The following is a 23,330-nucleotide window of genomic DNA, read 5'->3' as shown; positions in this document are numbered from 1 at the left end:
TGACATCATTGTGACGTACTACCGGAGTGATAATAGCGCTCGAGAATATAACGCTACTCCGACAGCGGCGCTATTCATTGTCACCATACACATATAGGTGTTTCATCGTAATAATATCTACGGTGGGCACTGCGCGCGGGCGGCATGCTTTGAGCGTGTATTGGCTGACGTCACAATTACGTCATGTCGTCTGGTGCCATACGAGTCGATAGTTAGGAAATCGCGGTGCTGGACAAAGTCTAATCGGACAAAACGCGTTTTAATCGTTATTAAAATTTGAAGAGTAAGTAACCACTGTCTCTATTGTGTTTTATTTTCATTAAATATTTACAACAGTTTAGCTATATTTTCGTACTAAATCTCATGAATATTAGATAGTAGCTTTGTTAAAATTCCACTACCGGAGCGTACAATTTAGCGGTATAGTAAACTATGTGTAGTAACTACAACTAACCATAGTTAACTACGTCTGCGCTCAGTTGCCAAAGACAAAGTTTAAATATCGATAATGGCTTGCAAAGCTTTTAAGTAATGTGCGTTGGTATCGATATAGGTACTCGTATGGGAGAACATTTACAGTGGAGTATTGAAAAAATATTATACGGAATGAAATTCTATTATTTTACCATCAAGTTTACTTTTTATAAAATACTTTGCTTTTATATTTCTTACGCGAAAGACTAAACTTTGGCCAAGCACTTTGGTACAATATTGCGTAAAGCACACTACATTTTATATTGTTTTCTTCCATGAATCTGTTTTTTGAGCACTCAAGTATCTCCATCCTCACAATCTTCTGCTTCTCTCAGGGCGGAGTGAAGGCTGCACCAAGTAAGCTTCTTCACGTGGTCGCTCCATCACGCCAACGTTCTTCATATGCATTGCCTTCCATAATATAAAACATATTGGAATATTCTAATGATAAGCAGTTAAGGGTTTTTCTTTCAGTTACCTACTTATCATTTTTTTTTTGCTTTTACAGCACATATAAAACGAAATGATAAAAATTGATGGTGGTCAGTATTTCTTTGGGGTAATATGAGGAGGTAGGCAGGTGAGTTGATTAAGGCAGTAGTGTAGATGGATGTAGATGTTTATTGTCTTGATGCAGAGCACAGAGAGTTGCAATGGTAGATGTGATCAAGAGATTGATTATATTAAGACGATACATCAGTGAAACGGCAAATAATTTTCAACTATAGGCGAGACGAAATTTTGGACTCGCTGGCATTCGGAGAGCGAACGTCGAGCTGGGAACACGTCAATTTGTTTCGTGATGGCGACGGGGGTATTAATTCTTAAATTGTGTAAAGATGACTAAAAACGTTACCCATTTACTTGAAAAAGAAAACATGTCAATGAATATATTATTATTGTTACTTATAGAACAATAAACAGAACATTAAATGGACGCATGTTGAATTTATATGACAAATTATATTTCGTTCGGCATGCGTCATTTTCACCCGCGATCCGCGCATCGCCAAGCCACGATCTTTTTAGACCATGCCTCAACTGAGGTATAGCCTTAATGAACTGAGAGACTAATTCGAATGGAATGATGGTTGACTACGTCGAGTGGAGCAGTGCGTCGCGTGACGGACTCGATGAGTTGAGTGAGGATTCATGCATTGTAGTTCGATATTGTAGCAATTTCTAAATCATAACAGACCCCACTGATCTAGTTATGATTAAGGAAATATTGTATGTTTTGACAACAAAACATACAAAAAAGTTTACTAAACTCATTTAATGCTGAGCGGTATGATTGCTACATTTATATTTGTAAGAGATGAAATTGGTAACAGCATGTTTCTTTTTACATCTAGGTAAATGTTTCAGATTTTTCTTTATCATCTTAATCAGCCGGTATTGTTTATTTGCCGGATATAAGATGTTTATATTACTTAGCTCTAAAGTCTAGATGCATAGAATGTTAAGTTTCATTAAAACGAAATGCAGGCAAAATTACATATTGTATAATATGTAGGTACCTATACCAAAATATTATGACGGTTATTCAGTGATGTCCTACCGGCCATTTTTTTTAAACGTAGAAATAAAAAAATGGACCCAGTCTAGTATAAATACTATATAATATACTAGAGATCCATATTGCGTTAATGATTTCAGTCAACCACTGATCAAGTAACAATTCAATTGTTCAAAGTTTATTGAATTTTAACTACTAGTTTATAATGAATTATTATTCTATTTATATCGTGCCGTCATGTTTATGAAACTAAGTTATTTTTGTTATTTCAAAATAACACATATTCCGTATTAAAGGCAGTTATCTACAATAATCGGTAACGCCAAAATAAGCTAATATTTAAATTAATATGCATGTCGTGTGAACCGCATCTCTTTTTTTACAGAGCTCGGCCAAATTCGCGGGAACTCGTGCTGGGTGCATGCGTATCCATAGCGATCGTAGCGCTAGTATCGGAAATTAATAATATTAACCAACGCATGTCAATTCCCAATATTACGTAATAATTATCATATTCTCTCGAAAAATTTGCTGCGTCATATAGACTATAGAGGACGGAATAATTCCGATCCCTCCTTAGATTCATCACTTTCAACTCCTGACCCTCTGTTTCGGCAGAGTTTCAGTACACGGTTACAGAGGACACTTCATGTCATTAAAGATAAATGACGGCAGAGCAAGTCAAGATTCTTTTTATTTTCTAAAACTCTTTCTTTAAGCACTTAGGTGCATGATTACTACATCAGTCCCGTGCAGCATCGCTTCGGGACAAGGAAGTGTGGCAAAGTGTGGCAAGTAAAATCTTTTCATTCTGACACGTTTATAGCGTTATGGAAGGCGGCCGTGCACAAACCGCGGCTGCATATACATGGCGGGTGGAGATGGGGAAACTCAAATATCATCTCTGAATCAGTTAACGAGTAATCATCCCGATCCATATTAAAAAAGATCACGCCTGACAATTCATATCCCGGGATAATTAATTGAATACGACATATCATATTAATCAGTTTTATTGATTTTGGAGGTAAGTGATAAATGTTTGAGTTAGATGTTAGAATAACCTTGCCCTATTGGTGCTGATTCTTCGAAATTTTATTATGGTTGAATAGAGAGCCAAAGAATAAAATATAATATAATGTACCTTAGTGAAATCAAAGATCAAAACTGAACGCTTGGTTTTGGATATTCGCTATAGGGGTTTGAAATATGCCGGCGATAATAGTAAGGAGTTCACCTTAAATGAATTTGTGGTACAGACAATGCAATTTTCAACATTTTACAGATTTATTTTCATATACTACGTATATTTTGTCGATATGTAAAGGGTTTCTTTGGATACACCACTGTCGATGTACAAAATCTCAGTAACTACGGAAAGATAATTCAAGTTAGACTGATTAGTTTCCTTATGGGTACGGAATTTCGTAGCAATCTCAAATATTACAATAATTAATAACAGTTGTAGTTAATGACATCTTAATAATAACTGACATAATTAAATAACTAATTGTCAAAGCGATGTCATAATCATTAGCCTGGATCTATTATTTGCTGGATGAAAGATTCTCCAAATTGATTCCACTCTTCAAGTCCAGTGCGTGCGTTTTTAACTTGTAATTTAAAGTAAACGCACATTAAGTATTGCTTACGGTAAACTAAACTATTCATCCTCTTCCTGACGCTTCCTGACGCTACAATCCTTATTGGGTCTTAATCTCATCTAGCATCTGCCTACACGCATGTCTCTTCAAATCCACTTCCCTTTAGTTTAGGATGACCAAGGTCTTTAAATCCAACTCGATACAATCCCTCCATCTTGCACAAGGTCGATCAAGTCCTTGTTTGCATTTTGGCTTCCCTGCTACTCTGCCTTCTTTGCCATGAGTGGCTCATTAATCACATGTACATGGCCCAGCTATATAAAGCGGTTTGAAACAATAACTCCCACCTACCAATGGGGTGAAAACCAATGTTTGCATTAAATGTTCATTTATTTAATCGACGTAATCAATAAGTGTAAGTAGGTAGGCATTTTTATTATCGTACCTATACAAACATCATATTATTCTGTTATTATTGTCTGTTCATATTTACCACAATATATAATATAATATATAATAATAACACCGCATATAATTTTTGTAATTATTTTTTGTCCAAGTGACATGTTCTTAATTATTCAGTTCACAATATCACACTTCATCGTAAAATGTTGTGTCGGAAATATATGGCCGTATATTAAAAACCGTATTTGGGTCGTATAATAGTACTGGCATAAAATCCATGTCTAAATAAAACACAGTTCTTGTCAGTTTGCACTTTACAGGAAGCCAGCAGCAAACAAATTTTGAAAATAGCCGTTATACCTATTGGATTATTTGTAAGGTTAGGTTAGGTTTTCATTCTTGAATTCTACCAAAATCAGCTATGAAAATTGAATTAATGTTCATATTGAATCTAATAAAATTGGAGACCGTGTAGTATACGGTCATCTCTTTCCGATAAGAAAACTCACGGCGCCACGGTGAAATGTTTCACGTACAATTTACATGTAGCCTCTACAATCTGCCTATTCACTAATAAAGTAAATAATAGTGTAAATATTTTGTTTTCTGATATGGATTAGATTTAAATTAAATAACAATCACGTAATTAACAAATTTAAATCAAGAAGATAGACATAGTATTTCAATGTAAGATTTTTTTTTTGTAATATACTCGTACCTTTCAATGATTTGTCAAATGATACTTGATATCGCAAATTGACAGGTTTCTTAGGATAAAAAATAACAGGTTTGTTTTAAAATTTTCATTGTTTATTTTCACAACATTCAATATGAATTTGTTTATAAAAGACATAGATACAGTAAAGTTGAAACATAATATTATATACCCCACTCTAACCCTACGTTATTTTCTAATTTATCTAACCAAACTGTATATTATTAAAAATTCATTACATAAAATGAAATGGAATGTCAAGATTTTCAATGAATTATAGTTACCTTATATATTATATAAAATTTAATTAAGATTACTTTGTAACGTTTTCCGAAGAACTCTCTTCATTTCTAATTGATTAATTTTCAATTTAGTATTCCATCGAGTATACCTAATATATGCAAGATATTATTTTGAATAATATATATCGCGGTCTTCTCATTCGGCGAATTTTGATACATATTAACATTTGAAAACTTTTCCAAGTTCAGAAATATGATTGTGAATTGTTATATATTCTTGTATTCAAGGTGAGTTATATTTTTTCTGTCGAACGACATGTGGGTGCAAATATAATAGAAGCAAGTGATTGTTTACATAAATACTTTGTGCAGTATTTTTTTTATTATATACCATTAAGATGAAAAGCCACATTAGAAGATCCAACAAAAAATAGTATAATTAGCCGCTATTGTAAAAGTTCTGAGCTGTCTTTTCAGCGGTTCTTGCGAGTTCACCGTTGCAAGGATTCGCTTCGAAGAAAGCTCCTGAGCAGCCCGAACGGTCGAAGCAATTCTCCTGTTCTGTTGGATTGAACTTGTAAGACTGGCAACATGAGACGATGGCCCAAAGACAAGGAGTCACGTTGGCGCCGACCTGTGAACCTTGCGTATTGATGCTGTTAGGTCCACGTAAAATATCTGTCGGTGCAGACTCGACAGTGGCTTGAGGTCTCTGAGGCAACGGTGGACTGTACGCTTGTTGCCTTATATTGCTACCCTCATCAGATGCCAAAAAAGAGCTTTGGGAAGGATTGCGTTGAATTTCTGGAATGGGTCTACTTGGGCGGCGTGGTGGAGTGGCTACTTTTAGAGATATTCCTGTCGCAGTTTTGGGTCGCTGGTCTTCAGACTCTCCAAAGCGACTATCTACGCTTACATCAGTCATTGAATCAGTCGATGGCAATTCACCTGTTGGTCTTATAGGTGCTTGGGTATTGGAAGGGTACAACTGAATTGAAATTAAAAAAACAGGAACGTAAGGATGTCTGCCTTGCTGCTGCCAAGAACTTGAGTTTGCAGGAGAAATACCGTAAGGAGAATAAAAATTATTTATTTGAGCTCCGTTAGGCACGAGAGTACTGTGTAACACTCCTGGATTACCGTAATGTGCATGTGGTACTGACGGGAATCCCTGACCCTGAAATTGGCGAGATGATAATGACTGTTGTTGTTGTGTTTGGAAAGCAGCATAATAGTCGTTGCGAGTGTTGCTTTTTCGGACTCGGTTGGATGAGAAGATATCTTGTGCATCGGAGGATAGATCAGGAGAACGAGCTCTGCGTCCTCTAACATCTCTTTGCTCCAAAACCTTCACTCTTTTAGTGTGATCTTCTGATTGAACTCTTTCACTGTTGAAGCCGTTGGTGAAACCCGCTGAGCAGACAATCGTCAGAAGAAAGAAGCTGACTGCATACTTGGTAGACATTTCTGAAAAAAAAATCAAATTAGTACAATGTTTTGAGAGAATTAAGGAACAGGTGTCGCAAGATAATTTACATTATCTTTAACATTTAATTTATTTAAAAGACAACATAATATGTTTGTATGATTTCCTTTTCCTGCTTACTCCCAACTGATATCTAAATAATATAAAAAATACAAAGTTTGTTTGTTAAAATTATCTTTCCTGCCAATTCAAATTTAGAATATTCACGATAGATACAGTTTGCATATTTTGGTTTTGATTTTAATTTCTTTTGTTTGCCTTGGCTGTCGGAATTACATGTTGCCTGGAGACAGATATTTTAATATTGAAGAATGTAATTATTATTGTTTTATATAATAAATGTATATCAATCAATGAAGTGACCTCGTGCGAAACCGGGTACTTCAGCAAGTATGTAATATTTTATGAAATGTACCCACCTTCAAGGAATCATAGGTACCAAGATTATAATTTACTATAGTTTACTGCAGTAGCGGGGGTAGGCAGTTAAAATTCGACATAAAAATGCATCCTAACATTTGTAAGTCAGACTTATCTGTTTTCATTAAACTAGAATACAATTTGCAGATACTTTGTGCTGGTTAGTTTTTGAAATTCAATTAAACAATACCCAAACCAAACCATAATATTTTAGGTACCCCATGAGCGATTGGACAAACTAGTGTATACTTTTTCAGTCATACTTATTTATTTTCGCTGAATTAAAAATACATATTATAGATGGCATTGGTTTTTTTTATAACTCCAATGCTAATATTAAAATCCCTTGCCCTCCCTAAACCAAACCATAATCTATAATAATATCTCTAAATTATCTTTTTTTGACTATTATCTACTATGGCTTAGATTAAGCAGGGCTTCATTAATTAATTTTAAAAGTAACAAACAATATGTACACATTATAGTCTTAGTTAAATGAAAACAAATACAGTTGACTAACAAAGCTTAGTGTGCACTATTTATGTCGGATCTTAACAGCTTACCTCCACCCTTCGCCACTGCTTTACTGTAATGTATATTTTAGTATAACATTAGGGTTTTCAAAACAATATTTGAAAAAATGTTCATCCACTGATACTTTCATACAATCGACGACAGGAGAACATTAGCTTTTTTAAGGTTACAAGTAAAAAAAATACATTCGAACATTTACAAAAATCAATATAATGTCAATTAATCTCCCACGTGTCCCTAATATAATATTTTAGGCAGTGGTAGTGGCTATGTATCTATTCCTAAAAGTTAATTGAAACACTGCCTTGTTTCATCGTATTAACAAAAATCAACTGACAAGACCTAATGTACCATTAAAAACTCATATTATTTGGAATTCTATTATGTATTTGGAATTATTAGTCTATGATCACATCATTGTAGTAAAAACAATATGGAGATTGGCATTTACCTGTCACCCGACGTTTTGTTAGCCTGGATTGACTTGTTTATCGAGTAAACTAAATACTATTTAATTGACATATTAATATGTTATGTCATGGTAAAATAGAACTGTCCATCCTTAAAATGACTTATTATGATAAAACGACTGTCTGACGTGCCGAAGTTTTAAAAATTTCTATTAAAAAAATGATAGCACAAATAGCTTTATTACTTTTTTCAATTATTGCATACATTTCGGTCCACCAATTTTAAAACTCTGCGAGAATTACCTTCACCAAGTTTTTGTTGTTTGTTAGTGTATTTATTAGTTTGTTATTTACGCACATATTGACACCATAATTGCTCTGATCAGATGAGGCATGGTAAATCGATCAAATCAGAGGTTTGCTGCGCGGCTTTTCCCACCGCCTGATGAGGTTAGTGCGATAATATTATTAACACGTAAAGCATAAGAACCAACATTTGCAATTATATATTATTTAAATTAAACGCAATGCTTGTTTTTGAAGATTACCTATTTGCCTGCTATTTTTATACAAAGCTATCTGTCATTTATTATTATTATAAGTATTTTTTCTCTTCAAACTAAAACTTTCGCGTCTCATCTAACTGCGTACCCTCTTCTTCATGGAGGTCCATATCCTGCGCTTAGGAATAAACATGGTGATTTACTTTTACTTGTTAATTGTTTAAATACAACGTAACGATTCTGACGCTAACGATTCTGAATACTCTACCCTTTGTAAAACCCTCCGTAGAAACATAAGAGAGGATCTTCGTAGATTTAATATGAAACTGATGATGGTCCCCAGGGCAGAGCCTATAGTTCATTAAGTTCTTAAGCAGCATTCCCCGCCGCCTGATGAGGTTATTGCGATAATATTATATGTGACTCATAAAGTCTAAGGACTGGCCTATGCAATTACATATTTAAATTAAACGTAATGCTTATTCTTGAAGAGTATTTGCCTGCAATTGTTTATACAATGTGATCCGTCATTTATTATTATAGGTATTTTTTCTCTTCAAACGCGTGCCATACAAAATCATCTCGCGTGCCATATGTTCACCACCACTGGTATATAATATACAAATGGAATCAAATGAATATCTAAGAGGCACTGAATAACTCGATAATGTGTCTACTTATGGGATAAAGAACAACTATTTCATATAAATTTATACATTCATAATATTATAATCTCGCGCAATTTTCTAATAAGAATGACTACATGCAAGAAATTAATGTATTGATTAAAAAACGTGGATAAAGACAATATAAATTATTATCGTGATCTTTTTACCTTTCTCAATAATATATATTTTATAAAATAGTATGCAAAAAGACTTTTGTATACCTTCACTTATTGATTGTTCCAGTGTTACCAGCGCATTATAAACTTCCGGTATAATATATAAAGAGGAATATAATATATTCGCACAATTATATACCTAAACTGTCTTCACAAAGTTCCGACATTTAAAAAGATGAAATTCACATCGGAATTAGATGGTTTCACAAATGATAGACAATAAAATATTGAAATGGTGGATTTTCACTATGGAAATAATTGATTATCACCAATTAATTGTTAATATAGTATTGTCACACACAAATGAATACGTATATCGACGGAAAATATATTTATGTTGCTATTCCATGCGGTTAAATTTTTAATTAAAAGAATATTTAACATCAGTACCTATACTCAATAGTTTTATTAAAACGACAATTTCTTATTAATTGATAGATCTGAAATATTATGACTCGCGAAATGATGTGACCATAGCCGACCATTATTAACTTGGTGAAATATTGTTTCGCTTTGTGAATTTCCTCCTTTTTATATATGACTAGTTGTCAAACTAAGTTGACTTATATTTTTTAAATGTGATACGTCACGTTGTGCGTTTGGTATTTATTACTCAGTACTAATTACGTAATGTAAATTTTGACTAACGCGATGTGTGATTATTTCCCACCCTATTATAAATAATAAGGTATTGTACCTAAATTGTTTAGATATTCAAAATAGCTACCTAAAGCAAAGAGTGGTATCGATCATCTGCAGCAAGGAACCGTAATGCCACCAATAAGCAGTCTTTGATTTTATTTAAACAGCAGGTCCATGTCAGTATTTTTCTTTATGATTATCGGTCCAATTTAATTGCAATACTAGCATTTTATTTAATACAGGAGCATTACTTCTTCAGTCTTTTCTTCTCTCCATTTTTACTAATTTACTAATAATAACAGCTATTGCGACTGTTAGGTAATATTTTATCGTCTGGCCAGCTACTGATTCCTTGTTGACCTCATTCCAGTGTTGCTATCTTGTCTTCACACACTTATAGTACATTTTACAAAAAGTATTCCCGATAAAAGTATAGTACCTACTATAATGAAGAGCCGTTCTTTATCTTTCAACAAGCAATTGTAAATTTTCTCTACAGACATAATATACCTATTCAATAAACGTATTTTTTATTCAACGAATAATAAATTACAAGATTTCAGCATGTAACATTCTTTATTGAATGTAGATAATTTGAAAATAAAGAATTGTAAAAACTACTAGTCAAAATTCATCGTTATAAGATATGATGCACATAGTTTAGTTGGTAGAGCACATCGGTGCGAATCCCAGAGGCGAGTGATTAAATCCAGTGGGCGTCATCTTTGTTTTTAAAAAAATATAATGTTTGTGTATCTAATGTGTTTTCAAATTATGTAAGAAATATATTGGATTCGCTTTTTTCCCAAGCAATATTTACATAGTTTCTTTATAACCACATTCGAGAGCTTATTTTAGTTTTTTCAAGCGTGCGATCAAAAATTTACCTATCAGAGTATAATTTGTTTTTTTCCGATTGGCAAAATTATAGTAGGTTATGTTATTAATAATGTATTTAAATATTTGGAGTTTTTTTGTAATATTTCCCTTTCAATGACATGCGGATGATACTCTTGTTGAATGACACTTCATATCACAAATTTACAGGTTTCCTTAGTAAAAAAAATAAAAAGTTCGTTTTAAGATTTTTCATTTGTTTATTTTCACAACATTCAATATGAATTTGTTCAAAAAATGCATACAGTAATTGAAAAAAATAACATCGAGTCCAAAGTGTCGAACACACCCTAAACCTACGTTACCTTATAATCACACTATATATTTTTGAATTATTACATTACAAAATAAAGTCAAGATATTTAATTGTTTATTTAAGTAGTCAATTTTGTGAGCGATGAATAATTTTGATTAATAAGTAATCAAAAGCAATATGTATACAGATTTTAAATTTAAAAAATATCATTATTATAATTGAGATTCTGAATAAATTATATTATTTGTAATTAAGACTATTTAACTTAGCATTACAATGTATTTAAAACTTATTAAAAATAAAATTTAAGTGTTACATAATTTATCACTGTTATACATCTAGGTGATATATAGAAATATTTCTCAAAAAATTATACATTAGCACGCAATAAGTATGCTAAAATTAATGATAATTTAAAAAAAATATAAAAAAAAAATTGACAGCCGTTTGAGAAACACCGGAATATATTCACAATTATTATATTTAATTAGCTTATTTGCTGTTATTTTACAGATTTTCTTATAAGCCTCTGGTAAGCGGTTTGCAATCTTGCTCTTTTTCCTGTTTTAAATAAAATTGATTTCATGCCTTTTGGTCATTTATAAGGATCAACATTTAATTAAGATTGTATTTAAAACAGCAGAGTACAGAGAGAGCTTTCCGCGTGAAGAGATTCAATAATATTAAATAATTAATAATATTTTTTTATATTGGCACAATTTTCTGGAGGAAATTAACAATATTTTTTTTAAATGGATATTGTCAAGTGCTATGGAATAATAAATTATTTGAAATTATAAAATTAAGCATTACAAAAATATTAACACAGAAACGAGAAAAAATTAATAATATGAAAAGACAATATTCTAATACTCTCCAGGCGTTGGGAGACACTCAAAAACAAACTTGAATCTTTCACTGTAGTGTAAAGAATAAAAATTAATTTTCGATTGACTCAATTAATATTAATGTAAAATTAACACATATGCTGGGAACATAAATTTAGTAATCTTATATTAATATGATAGATTTGAACATTCAAATAAATCAACATTATTAATTTTTCATCTTAAAAGTTATTAGTTGCACATAAATCTCAATTTATTTCATTGCGTATAATGGTATCAGATTCTTCTGGCAGTACAGGCGACTCATTTAGGTGTTCGGTATCGTTATTTTCAAATGACACTAGTACCGTTCCAAAGTGGTTTCATCGTTGCCTCAACGCCAGAAGAATATGTCATTCCTCTACTACAAACTAGTTTAAACATTAGTAACTAATACACGGTAAAATGATTATTAGAACGAAAATGTCATAAATTGATGGTTTCAGGAACATTCCACCATCAAAATTAAGCTTCTGAGATATTAAAGAGTTGGTTCGAAATTTAGTTATTAAAAAGTTCTCTTATTGGTATACAAAAATAGGTTCTTCATCAAATCATTTATTTAGCTTTTGAACAATGCTTCGAAACAAGATTTTTTTTTGTCCGAAGAACTCGTTTTGTTTTCAATTGATTTTGTATTTCATCGAGTACGATGCAAGATATTTTTAAAGGATATTGGAGTCTTCTCATTCGGCGAATAAATACATAATATTTAAAAACTTTTCGAAGTTCAGAAATATGATTGTAAATTATTGTTATACATTATATTCAAGGTGACTTTTAATTTTTCTGTCGAATGACATGACGTACTACGTGCAAACATGATAGAAGCAAGTAATTTTGTTGTTAAAAATACTTTGACGCTAATGGAAAATTCCATTTAAGATAAAAAGCTACATTAGAAGATACAACAAGATGGTAAATTATTATAATTATCCGCTATTGTAAAATGTCTGAGCTGCCTTTTCAGCGGCTTTAGCAAGTTCGCCATCGCAAGGATCAGTATCGTAGAAAGCTCCTGAGCAGCCCAAATTATCGAAGCAATTCTCTTGTGAGCTTCGATTCCTGTTGTAACGCTGACAACATGACACAATGGCCCATAGACAAGGAGGCACATTGGCGCCGACTTGTGGACTCTGCGCACTGATGCTGTTAGATCCTTCTAAAATATTTGTCGGTGCAGACGTGACAGGTGCTTGAGGTCTCTGAAGCATCGGTGGACTGTACGCTTGTTGACTTACAATTTTACCCTCACCAGATGCCAGAAGAGTGTTTCCGGAAGGATTGCGTTGAATTTCTGGAAGAGGTCTGGTCGGGCGGCGTGGTGGAGTGGCTATGTCTAGAGATATTCCTGTCGTAGTATTACGTCGAACTGTAGTTTGCTCTTCAGGGAATCCAAATCGATCATCTACCGTTTGACCAGTCGATGGCAATTCACCAGTTGGTACATTAGGTACTTGGGTATTGGGAGGGCACCACTGAATCGGAATGAAAAAAACGAGAGGATAAGGGAAACCTTGGAAATTCCAAGGAGTAATGCCTTGCTGTTGCAACGGATTTGGGTTTGCAGGAGAAAGACCGTAAGGGGAATAGTAATTATTTACTTGAGGTCCGTTAGGCACGAAAGTATTGTGGAATACTCCTGGATTACCGAAAGGTGATGCTGACGGAAACCCCTGACCCTGGAATTGCCAAGGTGATAAAGGCTGTTGTTGTTGTGATTGGAAAGCTGCATAGTAGTCGTTGGGAGTGATGCTTCTACGGACTTGGTTGGTTGAGAAGATATCTTGCACTTCAGAGGGCAAATCAGGATAACGATCTCTGCGTCCTCTAACATGTCTTCGCTTTAAAACCTTTACTCTTTTGGTATGAGGTTCCACGGGATGATCTGGCACACCGAAGTCATGCTCGCTATTAGTCCTAGGTGGATGGTTTAGTGACCGGACACTTGGCTTGTGGACTTTTTCTGTTGGCGCCAAATCAGATGTTTTACTTTCATCTTGATTTTCGATATGCTTGGTGTCTTCAGATTGAAGTCTTTCGCTGTTGAAGCCACTGGTGAAACCCGCTGAGCAGACAATCGCCAGAAGGAAGAAGCTGACTGCGTACTTGGGAGACATTTCTGAAACAAACAAAAATCAAATTAGTACAAGATATTAATTAAAATAAAACACAATATGTCATAGTAGTTCCACTTGTTTAAATATTACCCAGGACTGGTTTCGTCCGCTTTAAAGGGACATTGTCAATTGGTTGACAATGTCCCTTTGAAACGTACATAACTGCTCCTGATTAATATTAAAATAAGTGGAATAGTACTGCATGTTATTGTTTTATTTTAGTTAACACAACATACAATTCATTTCCACAATGAATTGACAATTAACACCATAAAAAAGAGCCTACTACACGATATGTCAAAATTGTAAATCAAATTATGAGAGAATTAGGAAACAGGTGATTTATAAAATATTGCATATATATATGTAACATATTATTATTAAATTTACACAGTCAAGAGAATCATACAAGCATTATAATATTTTCACTGTATTTGTTTGCATTGGGGATAGTTTATCGAAACAGTTTCCGTGAAGTTTGCACACTACAATTCTTCATAACGATATTTTTAAGAATATTGTTATACATTTTTTCAATCATGTAGTCTATGTATATTTTAGGTAGGTACTTATTATGATAAATAAAATATCTTCGCTCTATTTTCTATCCAGAATTAGAGCAAGCAACATTGTAGGAATCGAAAAATTACAATATGCTTAAAATTCATCATTATTAGAGATATAGTATATAATATAATATTTACAACATTAAACGCAGGAATTCATAACATAGCAGTATATTTCGAGTGCAATCTTGCTATTGATAAAAACTATATTTTATTGGTTGTACGATTGATCAAGACCAGAACTTGGGATAAAGGCTAAAAATCATTCTTCGTAAAAATCTATTAATCTATCCTCCATTCTGTGGAACACCATATATCGTCTCTGTTCTTCTCAGGAGCATAAATTTTACTTTTACATTTTTTAAAAAGTATTTCTAATAATATATTATAACTCTGTCAACAGTATCAATGTTATACGAGTAGCTTAGAACGTATCACGATATTCAGCAGAGGAAGCAAATTTGAAAGAAAAAATAGCAACATGAGATGAACGCCATGAATAAATCAGTGTCAATTTCCGCCCAGCTCACCACTCCGCCCCTGCTTCGTGATGTCACGATGACGTTGTGACCTAAATACAGCGTGATTTAATACATACAGGTTGGCATTCAAGAATTTAGCAGGCCTTATCTTATATTATTAGTCTCTTTATATAGGGCTTCCAAAACAATATTAGAAAATATTTTCATAATATATTCATACTTTTATACAATTGACGACGGGTGATCATATTTCACGAATGTAAAAAAAATGATTCGGTCATTATTTTTCTATGTATATTGTATACTTAATATATATATATATTATATAAGTATATTGGCTTTGATGAAGTTGATGTTAAGTTAAGATTAAAATCACTCTACAACTATTGATTTTATGTTTCTTCTTTATTTTATCCAGGCTCTATGTGTACCTGCATAGTGATAACTACTAGGGAACACAGAATTAATGGGAACCGAAATTCCTAACAGGTGTGGAGTAACAGACAACCGATCTCAAGTGTGGAAGAATCTGGAATAAACTTAAACACGTGTCAAGAATACACTTGTCATTCGTTCTGCTGCGTGTTTATGCACTGACGCTCATTCAATATTGGTGTATTTGAAGGTTGCAATACACACTATTGTACGTCTATAATGTGTAGCTCATTTTTGTAGGACACCCACACATTCAAAACTCTGCGTCAAAATGTAGTGTATTGGAGTATATCCTATCGGAATTATATTTAATAATCTGTTCTGTGGTAACGACGTATGTCTATAATTGATAAAAAATAACCAAATAAACCATCCCCTCAAGAATAATAACATTAAATACACAATCTAATTATATTGATTCTTATTTTATTGTTAAGTATATTATAAATTATCACATTATAATAATATATTATATTATATAGAATTAGATAATAATAATATATAATTCGCGCTCCTGTATATTTCAAAACGTCAAGGGCTGTGAAGGGTGTTCGTGGGGCGAGACAACACGTCTGTCTAAATTTTGTAAACGAGATATATGTACACAATATATATATATTACTTATATATATATGATATATATACCTTCCTATTACAGAAATATACCGGACGGATCCATTATAATAGTTCACTGGGAATTCAACCCCGGTAAATAATATTCATAATATTATAATTCGCGTGAATTCAAGTATGCATTCATTACACCACTCATACCTACATTCATTGTTGAAAAATATTTTCATATAATTATGAAACAGCTGAAATTAAAATAGAAAAGTTAAAATTATTTTTCTATAAATAGAGGTTATAATAATTATTATCTTATAATATAATGGAATATAATATAATATCTTCAGATGCAGCTTTTGTATATGAAAATAATGTTAAAACATCGTTACTAAGGCCTATGATTAAATTATTTTGAGGTCATTTTGTATTGCAGTTATTTTGCAACAAGTTTTTCATTATCATTCCGGGATTATTAACTAATGCTGCAGTAAACGCTAAAACACTCATGATGGCCGAGTGGCCAACGCGTCAGCTTATAATGTCGCGGGTACCAGGTTCGAATCCTGGGTCTGGCAAATACACATAATATTGTATTTCAATGTGTGTCAGAGTTTCGACCTTTTAGATTGAGCAAGTGTTTATGTATTAGTTTTCATTGAAATAAGACTACAATTTAGCGATGGTATTGGTTAGTTTTTAAAAATCTATTAAATCCAGTGAAAACCAAGACATAATAGATAATAATAAAAAAAATACTCGTCTATCTATAAAATATCTGAAATAATGCAAATAAATCATACATAACTTTGAATATAATATAGATTGAATAATATTTGTAATCGATTATAGTAGCTTGGTTTAAGCATCGCTTAAAAATTAACAAACAATATGTGAAATATGTGTTCTTAATCCAACGAAAACAAATAAATATGAATGAAAAAGTATACACAATTCTGTCGTATCGCCCAAAATATACCAAAACTATTATGGTTTGGTTTAGACAGGGTTTAATTGATTTTTTAAAACTATCCAACACCAGCTGTAAATTGTAGTCTTAGTTATTAACGTATGGCTGACAAAGTTTATTGTGCACTATTTATGGCGGATCTTAACAGCCTACCTCTACCCTTCGCTACTGAGATATACTACTACTCCAATACATATTGACCTTCAAACGTTAAATATATTGTTGTTATTATGTATTAAAGTTAAAGAAGACAAGAAGAAATCGACAGGTCCTAAGAAGAGAGATGGAAGATACACGGCCTGAGAAGGCAAGGGCGGGAAAATTGGGGCGGAAACTGTTGCTGAAGCGAAAACAAAGCTATTAGTGCGTGACGTCACGTCCGGTCCGCGAGACCTTTTAACCCCTAGTTACTCTACATAACTCCGCTATACATACAATACAAATTTTCTTTTCTCTATCAAGTCGTATTCTTATATGATTATGTGACTACTTCATCGCTTATTGTTACGTATTGTTGGTATAATGCAACCGTCAATATATTTAGACATGATTTTTATCGAAAAGGAGATAAATAATTAATTTCCTTATTTTATTTCAAGTACGAAAAAGAATATTAAAGGGTTATTGATGAGGTATGCCTTATAATAGTGTTACGTGGGCAAAATAATTTATTGTAGAAAGCCTTCTTTTATTGAGATGGATCATAAATGTATGAAAAAAATGAAAAAAATGTCATATTGATTAAGTTAGCTACAAGTCAATCTCGCGAATTTTTGGCATCGCTAAATTTTATCATCATATATAAAATTTATTGATTTAATTGAACCAGATTTCGTCTTACGGCATCTTATGAGTTAAAACATTAAATGATTTTTTTAAGTGCCGATAATTTTGTGTATCATATGACTTGGCTCCTGCCATTAACTTCCGTAGAATATCTAAAATATCAAAATAATATCGATTGTTTGTTGCATAGCACCTAAGAAATATAATTGCTTAAGTTACCTTAATTGCGGGAATTAAATATATGTAACAACTATGTATCATACGTACAGTAATATCAGAACGTCAAAAGAGGCCGACATCTCAATTATGCAAACATATTATTTTGGTTATGCGAAGATAATATTATTATAGAATATTTAAATTATCTATCGCTACCAATTTAAGTAGGTACGCTTAATCAATGAGTAGTAAAATACAATTTGATACATTGTGAATAAAACATTGTATTTTAAAATATTTCAATACCTTGTTTCGTTAGTTTGAAGAACAACGTCAAGTATGCTAACACGTACTTTGTATATAATATATTTTATTTTGATATTCAAGGCTGCGGGCACAAATTGTTAGATAAAAATGAATGGCATACCTTTGATTAATTTCTGAATTATTTATTGTTTACTTCTCAATAAGTTACTCCATTAACTGAATGTTTTATTTTAATCTAATAACCGGTACATATATGAAACGTAATATTCAATTATGATAATTGAAAAACTTAATACTATTAAAATATCAACATTAAATGTCATCAGATAGTAGAAAAAAGAATATTATGTTAACAATCAGTAAATCAGGATACTTGGTGAAGTGGTTCATAAGTTTTTTCATCATAATTGTATTAACGATCAAGTTTTCCTTGATATCAAAGCAATTGACATTAATATAATGTCAATAATGCAACAGTTAATCACTCTTTTTTATAACGGAATTCTTAAGTTTGAAAGGTATATTTTATTATATTATTAATGACAAACCTGTCCGTATATGGTTTATTATTAGAATAGGTAGTAGCAAAATGTCTTATTGGGCTCCGAAAGGATAAGGCGTGGAATCGCGCGAGAGAGAGGTGGAATGTTTTTACACTAAATTATGGTAAATTATTTATTTACATAGTAAAAATTACAAAGATGATATAAAATATTGTATTATTTGTACAACGCGTGTGCGGGAAAAAAGTTTTAGTTAAGAACTTAGTCTTTTTGGTTCGAAAAAGGGCGGAGACTCTTATAGTAATTTATATTATTGTCTCCGGTTACGTAGTGTCAAAGATAATTATTGTATGTCTCTTAATTCCGCGACAAGATGTCTCTGATCGATATTAAACTTCTTTTCAATAGTATTACTTAAACATGCTTATTGTAAATGAAAATTAGTATTGAAAAAATAAATAAATACATACCATTAACAATATGTTTTAAATGTCAAAATTGCGTAAGATGTACGTACTTAATAGAATACAGGTACGTAGATGGATCACGGATGTAATTATTTATTATTGAATCCTGGCCATTAAAACAGACAACACAATCAATATTTCAGTTTTAGAACAATGCTATTCATATTGTAATTAGTAACATTTATTCTTAATTTAAGTAAGCAATATTACCGGGTGATCATAATAAAATAATAACATAATGAAATTATTTCTGTTTATACAACTGTTGTATTCATAGATAAGTGCCCATGAACCAGATAGTCAATTATTATTTAGTTCACTAAATTGGCTCATATTTGTAACTACACTGTTAAACAGAGTCACATACTAATCAATCATAGTACAGACTTTGGCGGACATTTTTATAATATGCGAAACAGTGAACTCAGTAATAATGGGAAATGAAATACCTAACGGGTGTGGAGTAACAGGCACCCGATCTCAAGTGTGGAAGAATATGGGATAAACACGTGTCAAGAATACGTCATTCTAAGCTTGTCATTCGATCATTCTATATTGGTGTATTTGGAGGTTGCAACACACACTATTGCACATCTATAATGTGTAGTTCATTTTCGTAGGACGCTCACACATTCAAAACCCTGTGTCAAAATGTAGTGTATTGGGGTATAGCCTATAGAAATTATATTTAGTAATCTGCTCTGTGATGTGAAAGCATGATCGAATTATTTATATTATAAAATAACATTTCTGTATACGAGGTAAAAATTACAGTAGGTAACTCAATTTTGAAAACTTTACAGGAGAGACAAATTAGTGATTTTCCACCCATTTAAACTTCTGGTATTTTTTAAAGATACAATTCGCACCCCTAGTTTTAAACTATTACAAGTCGAAAAAGTGACATTTTGAGTTAATAATGCAGAATGGTTGAAAATATCATTATTTATCTGGTCAAAGACTATCACAAGTCTAAATGAATTCTACGGAAATACAGGACAGAAAGAATAGTCTATAATTTTTATAAATAGTATTATGTGATATTTAAAGACTATGCTATTTTGAGTTGTTATAGTCTTAAATTAGGATTCAAATTTTTAGCGAGTTTAAGACTGTAACATCTTGAATTATCATAGGTCAGGAATGGACAAAGTAAATAAAACTTGTGTTGTGGTCACACTGGTGACTAGCCATTCTGAAAACATTGACAATTTGACAGTAGTTTGTTGATAAACACAATAATAAATAAAACAAACAGTGATGAAATCATAGAAAAGGATCTCAGAGGAACACGTGAAATCGTAAGAAAATTGATACCGAATTAAAACAATATGTTAGAGATCACATCGAATGCATTCCTAGGGTAGACTCCCACTTCCTGAGAGCTCAAACTTTCAACCATGTCCAATCTAATAAGATCACATGGACCTCCACGTGTGGTTTGTAATAACATATTTTTGTTTTTTACGAGATATGGATGTCACCCACTTGCTCAATCTATTAGGTTCATACTCTGACTCATACACAAATTGAAAAACAATATGTGTACTTGCCAGACCCAGGATTTATATTAGGAATCTATGACCCACGACGCTACACCAGACTAACTACCAGACAATTTATTGATGGCTCTTTAAATTTAGCAACACTATAGGCTATACAAAGGAAAGTGCCGACAAAATGATCGACCTTTCGTGAAGTTATCTCAGTATTCTACGATCTTTAATACAGAATTTAATATTAGGCGCTTTCAGTCAAAAAACGATCGATGGTCAGCACAGCATACTTATACAAATTTAAATGATACACAAAAAGCAAAACAATTAATTGCAGTTCTCTCATAACCCTGTGGTAAAGTCTCAAACTTCTATTACACCAGAAAACTTGCAACATATTTCACAATCTTTGATATTGGTGAGAAAAAGGGTTCTGTTGTATCTGGAACAAAGTGACTCCTAAAAGAGATTCTAATGAAATTGGTAGTTCTATTTACACACCATTAATTGAAAAAGAAATTCTAAAAAATAAGAATGTGCATTTTTGGTCCGATAATTGTGCTGGACAGAATAATAATAAATATTTAGTTGCGTTGTATTTATTATTGGAAACAGAAAATATAAAGTCCATAACGCAAAAATATTTGACCACGGGTCACACCCAAAATCAGTGTATTGCGATGCACTCACTCATTGAAAAAGAAAAAAAGAGAATGCTAAAAGTGCTCCAGTCTTCATACCAGCTCAATGGATACCCATTATAGCCATGGCTGAAAAGAATGATGAACCTTATAGAGTTAATGCAATGGCAACTAATGATTTATTTGACCTGAAATTGCTGTCCGACGAGCTGGGACAAAATTATGTTATAACTTCCGTAGGTACGAAGGTAACATGGCAAGCAATCAAAGTCATGCATTTGAAAAAAGAATCACCGTATAGTTTTTTCATTATTTCCAATTTTATTGATTCTTCATACGAGGAAATTAATATAATGCATCGCATGACGGGTCGTCCGGTTCACATGAATATGATAATTTTACAGAAAGCTTATAATGAGCCACCAGGAATAACCATGCAGAAAAGGCTAATAACTATTTTCTATAGGCTTTTAACTATATGCAAAAGAATTGATACCGATGACGTACCACGATTTTTACAATACTTTGAAAGTCGCTAATAGTACTCAAGTGGCAAGAAATGACTTGGTTCACGAAGAGAGTGATGGAAATTACTCTGATTAATTCTAAATTATATAATAATTTTCATTAAGCCGCGTTGACACGGTCCAAGTACGATCCAAGTACACTTGGACAGAATGCCATCCAAACGCATTTGTATGAGACAGCTTCATACAAACTACTCGGATGCACACTTGGATGACGGCGTCCGATCCAAGTACACTTGGATCGAGTGCCATCCAAGTGACAGCTTCATACTATTTATTCCTATCCAAGTGCACTCGTATGAGACATCTTCATACTAATTCCTATCCAAGCTACTTGGACCGCGTCCTACTCATCCAAGTTAACTTGGATAGGAATAAATAGTATGAAGCTGTCACTTGGATGGCACTCGATCCAAGTCTACTTGGATCGTACTTGGACCGTGTCAACGCGGCTTTACATAATATGCAAGAATCTTGGAAAGGTAATCATAATCTTATACAATTATATATTTTAAAAATTCGGTAGGTATGTGATGGTTTACCTGTTCCAGTTATTTTATTTTGAAATAAAAATTTCAAATAACCATTTCGTTTATTATTTTACTTGATATGCATAATATATTGAAGAGATTTTATGTTGTTTCATATAAGTTTGTATTGTGTGCATGATGGGTTATTTCAAAATTTATCAAAATAGTCCAATTTTAGACTATGACATTTCAAAAAAACTACCAAAAATATGTGTTCTGTATAATTTTTCAATATAATAATAATTTCATACAAAAGTACAAGACCTAATACACATTGAGCAAGAAAATCAGTTTGGTACATACATTTTTAGATTTAGTTGAGGGGGTTTGAATCTTTGAATCCAATTATCTCAGAATGCTGTTTTTTGACTTGTCATACTTTAAAACTAGGGGTGCGAATTATTGAATGTACCTACTGACATTATTTTTCTAATATATTATATTCTTTGTTCTGTGTTCATTCCAATAAAAAAAAATAAGTTTACCAAGAAAGACATTTTTTTTCTTTTTTATTAACGATATTAGTAGTTATTGCAAGTTAGCATATCGTAGAGGACGACGAATTTAATTTAACCTTGGTAACCCATTTTCACAAAATTTGGAAACTTACCATAGTTTAATTATTATCGCATACAAAATTTAGGTTAACGTTCCGTGGGATAGAAATGTGCATGTTGGTCATAACGCGTGAGGACATGAAAATTAACCAAATGGCAAAGAATCGTACAAGAGTCTACGGTTCTATAAAAGTCACCAAAAAGTAACCAAAGGTATTGTAAAGTAGATACTTCCATATTATTATATCTTTCGGATCGCTGGATAAAGTCATCAAGTTCATGGTACTATGAAACAATTTGGTTGAGCGGAATCTTGGTGAGACCATCAGACAATAGTGGATCAGTGACAGTTGATCATATCAATTATAATTAAAGTATATAATTATAATATAATATGTAAAAAAAATATATTCCAGTCC

General features: G+C 32.4%; 2 protein-coding genes across 4 annotated transcripts in view; one reads left to right on the top strand and one right to left on the bottom strand.

Annotated features, from left to right (window-relative positions):
* Nucleotides 1–23,330, top strand: part of LOC147079082 (uncharacterized) — a 566,084-nt gene that overhangs the window by 165,065 nt on the left and 377,689 nt on the right. The gene's annotated exons all lie outside the window — the stretch shown is intronic.
* hdly (hadley) overlaps nt 4,799–23,330 on the bottom strand; it is a 232,384-nt gene continuing 213,852 nt past the window's right edge. For 2 of the 3 annotated variants that reach the window (XM_085953319.1, XM_085953327.1), the window contains exon 2: nt 10,876–13,960. In XM_085953319.1, the coding sequence (XP_085809445.1) occupies nt 12,771–13,958 (1,188 nt within the window). In that variant the 5' untranslated portion in view covers nt 13,959–13,960 and the 3' untranslated portion in view covers nt 10,876–12,770. Of the gene's footprint in view, nt 6,427–10,875; nt 13,961–23,330 lie in introns of those variants that run through there. The other variant, XM_085953334.1, reaches the window with a different exon arrangement.

The sequence above is a fragment of the Rhyacophila brunnea genome, unplaced genomic scaffold (genome assembly GCF_057557595.1).
Source record: "Rhyacophila brunnea isolate RB1 unplaced genomic scaffold, BYU_Rbru_1.0 scaffold_10, whole genome shotgun sequence".
Classification (NCBI taxonomy): Eukaryota; Metazoa; Arthropoda; class Insecta; order Trichoptera; family Rhyacophilidae; genus Rhyacophila; species Rhyacophila brunnea.
This window is presented reverse-complemented; position numbering and strand designations above follow the sequence as displayed.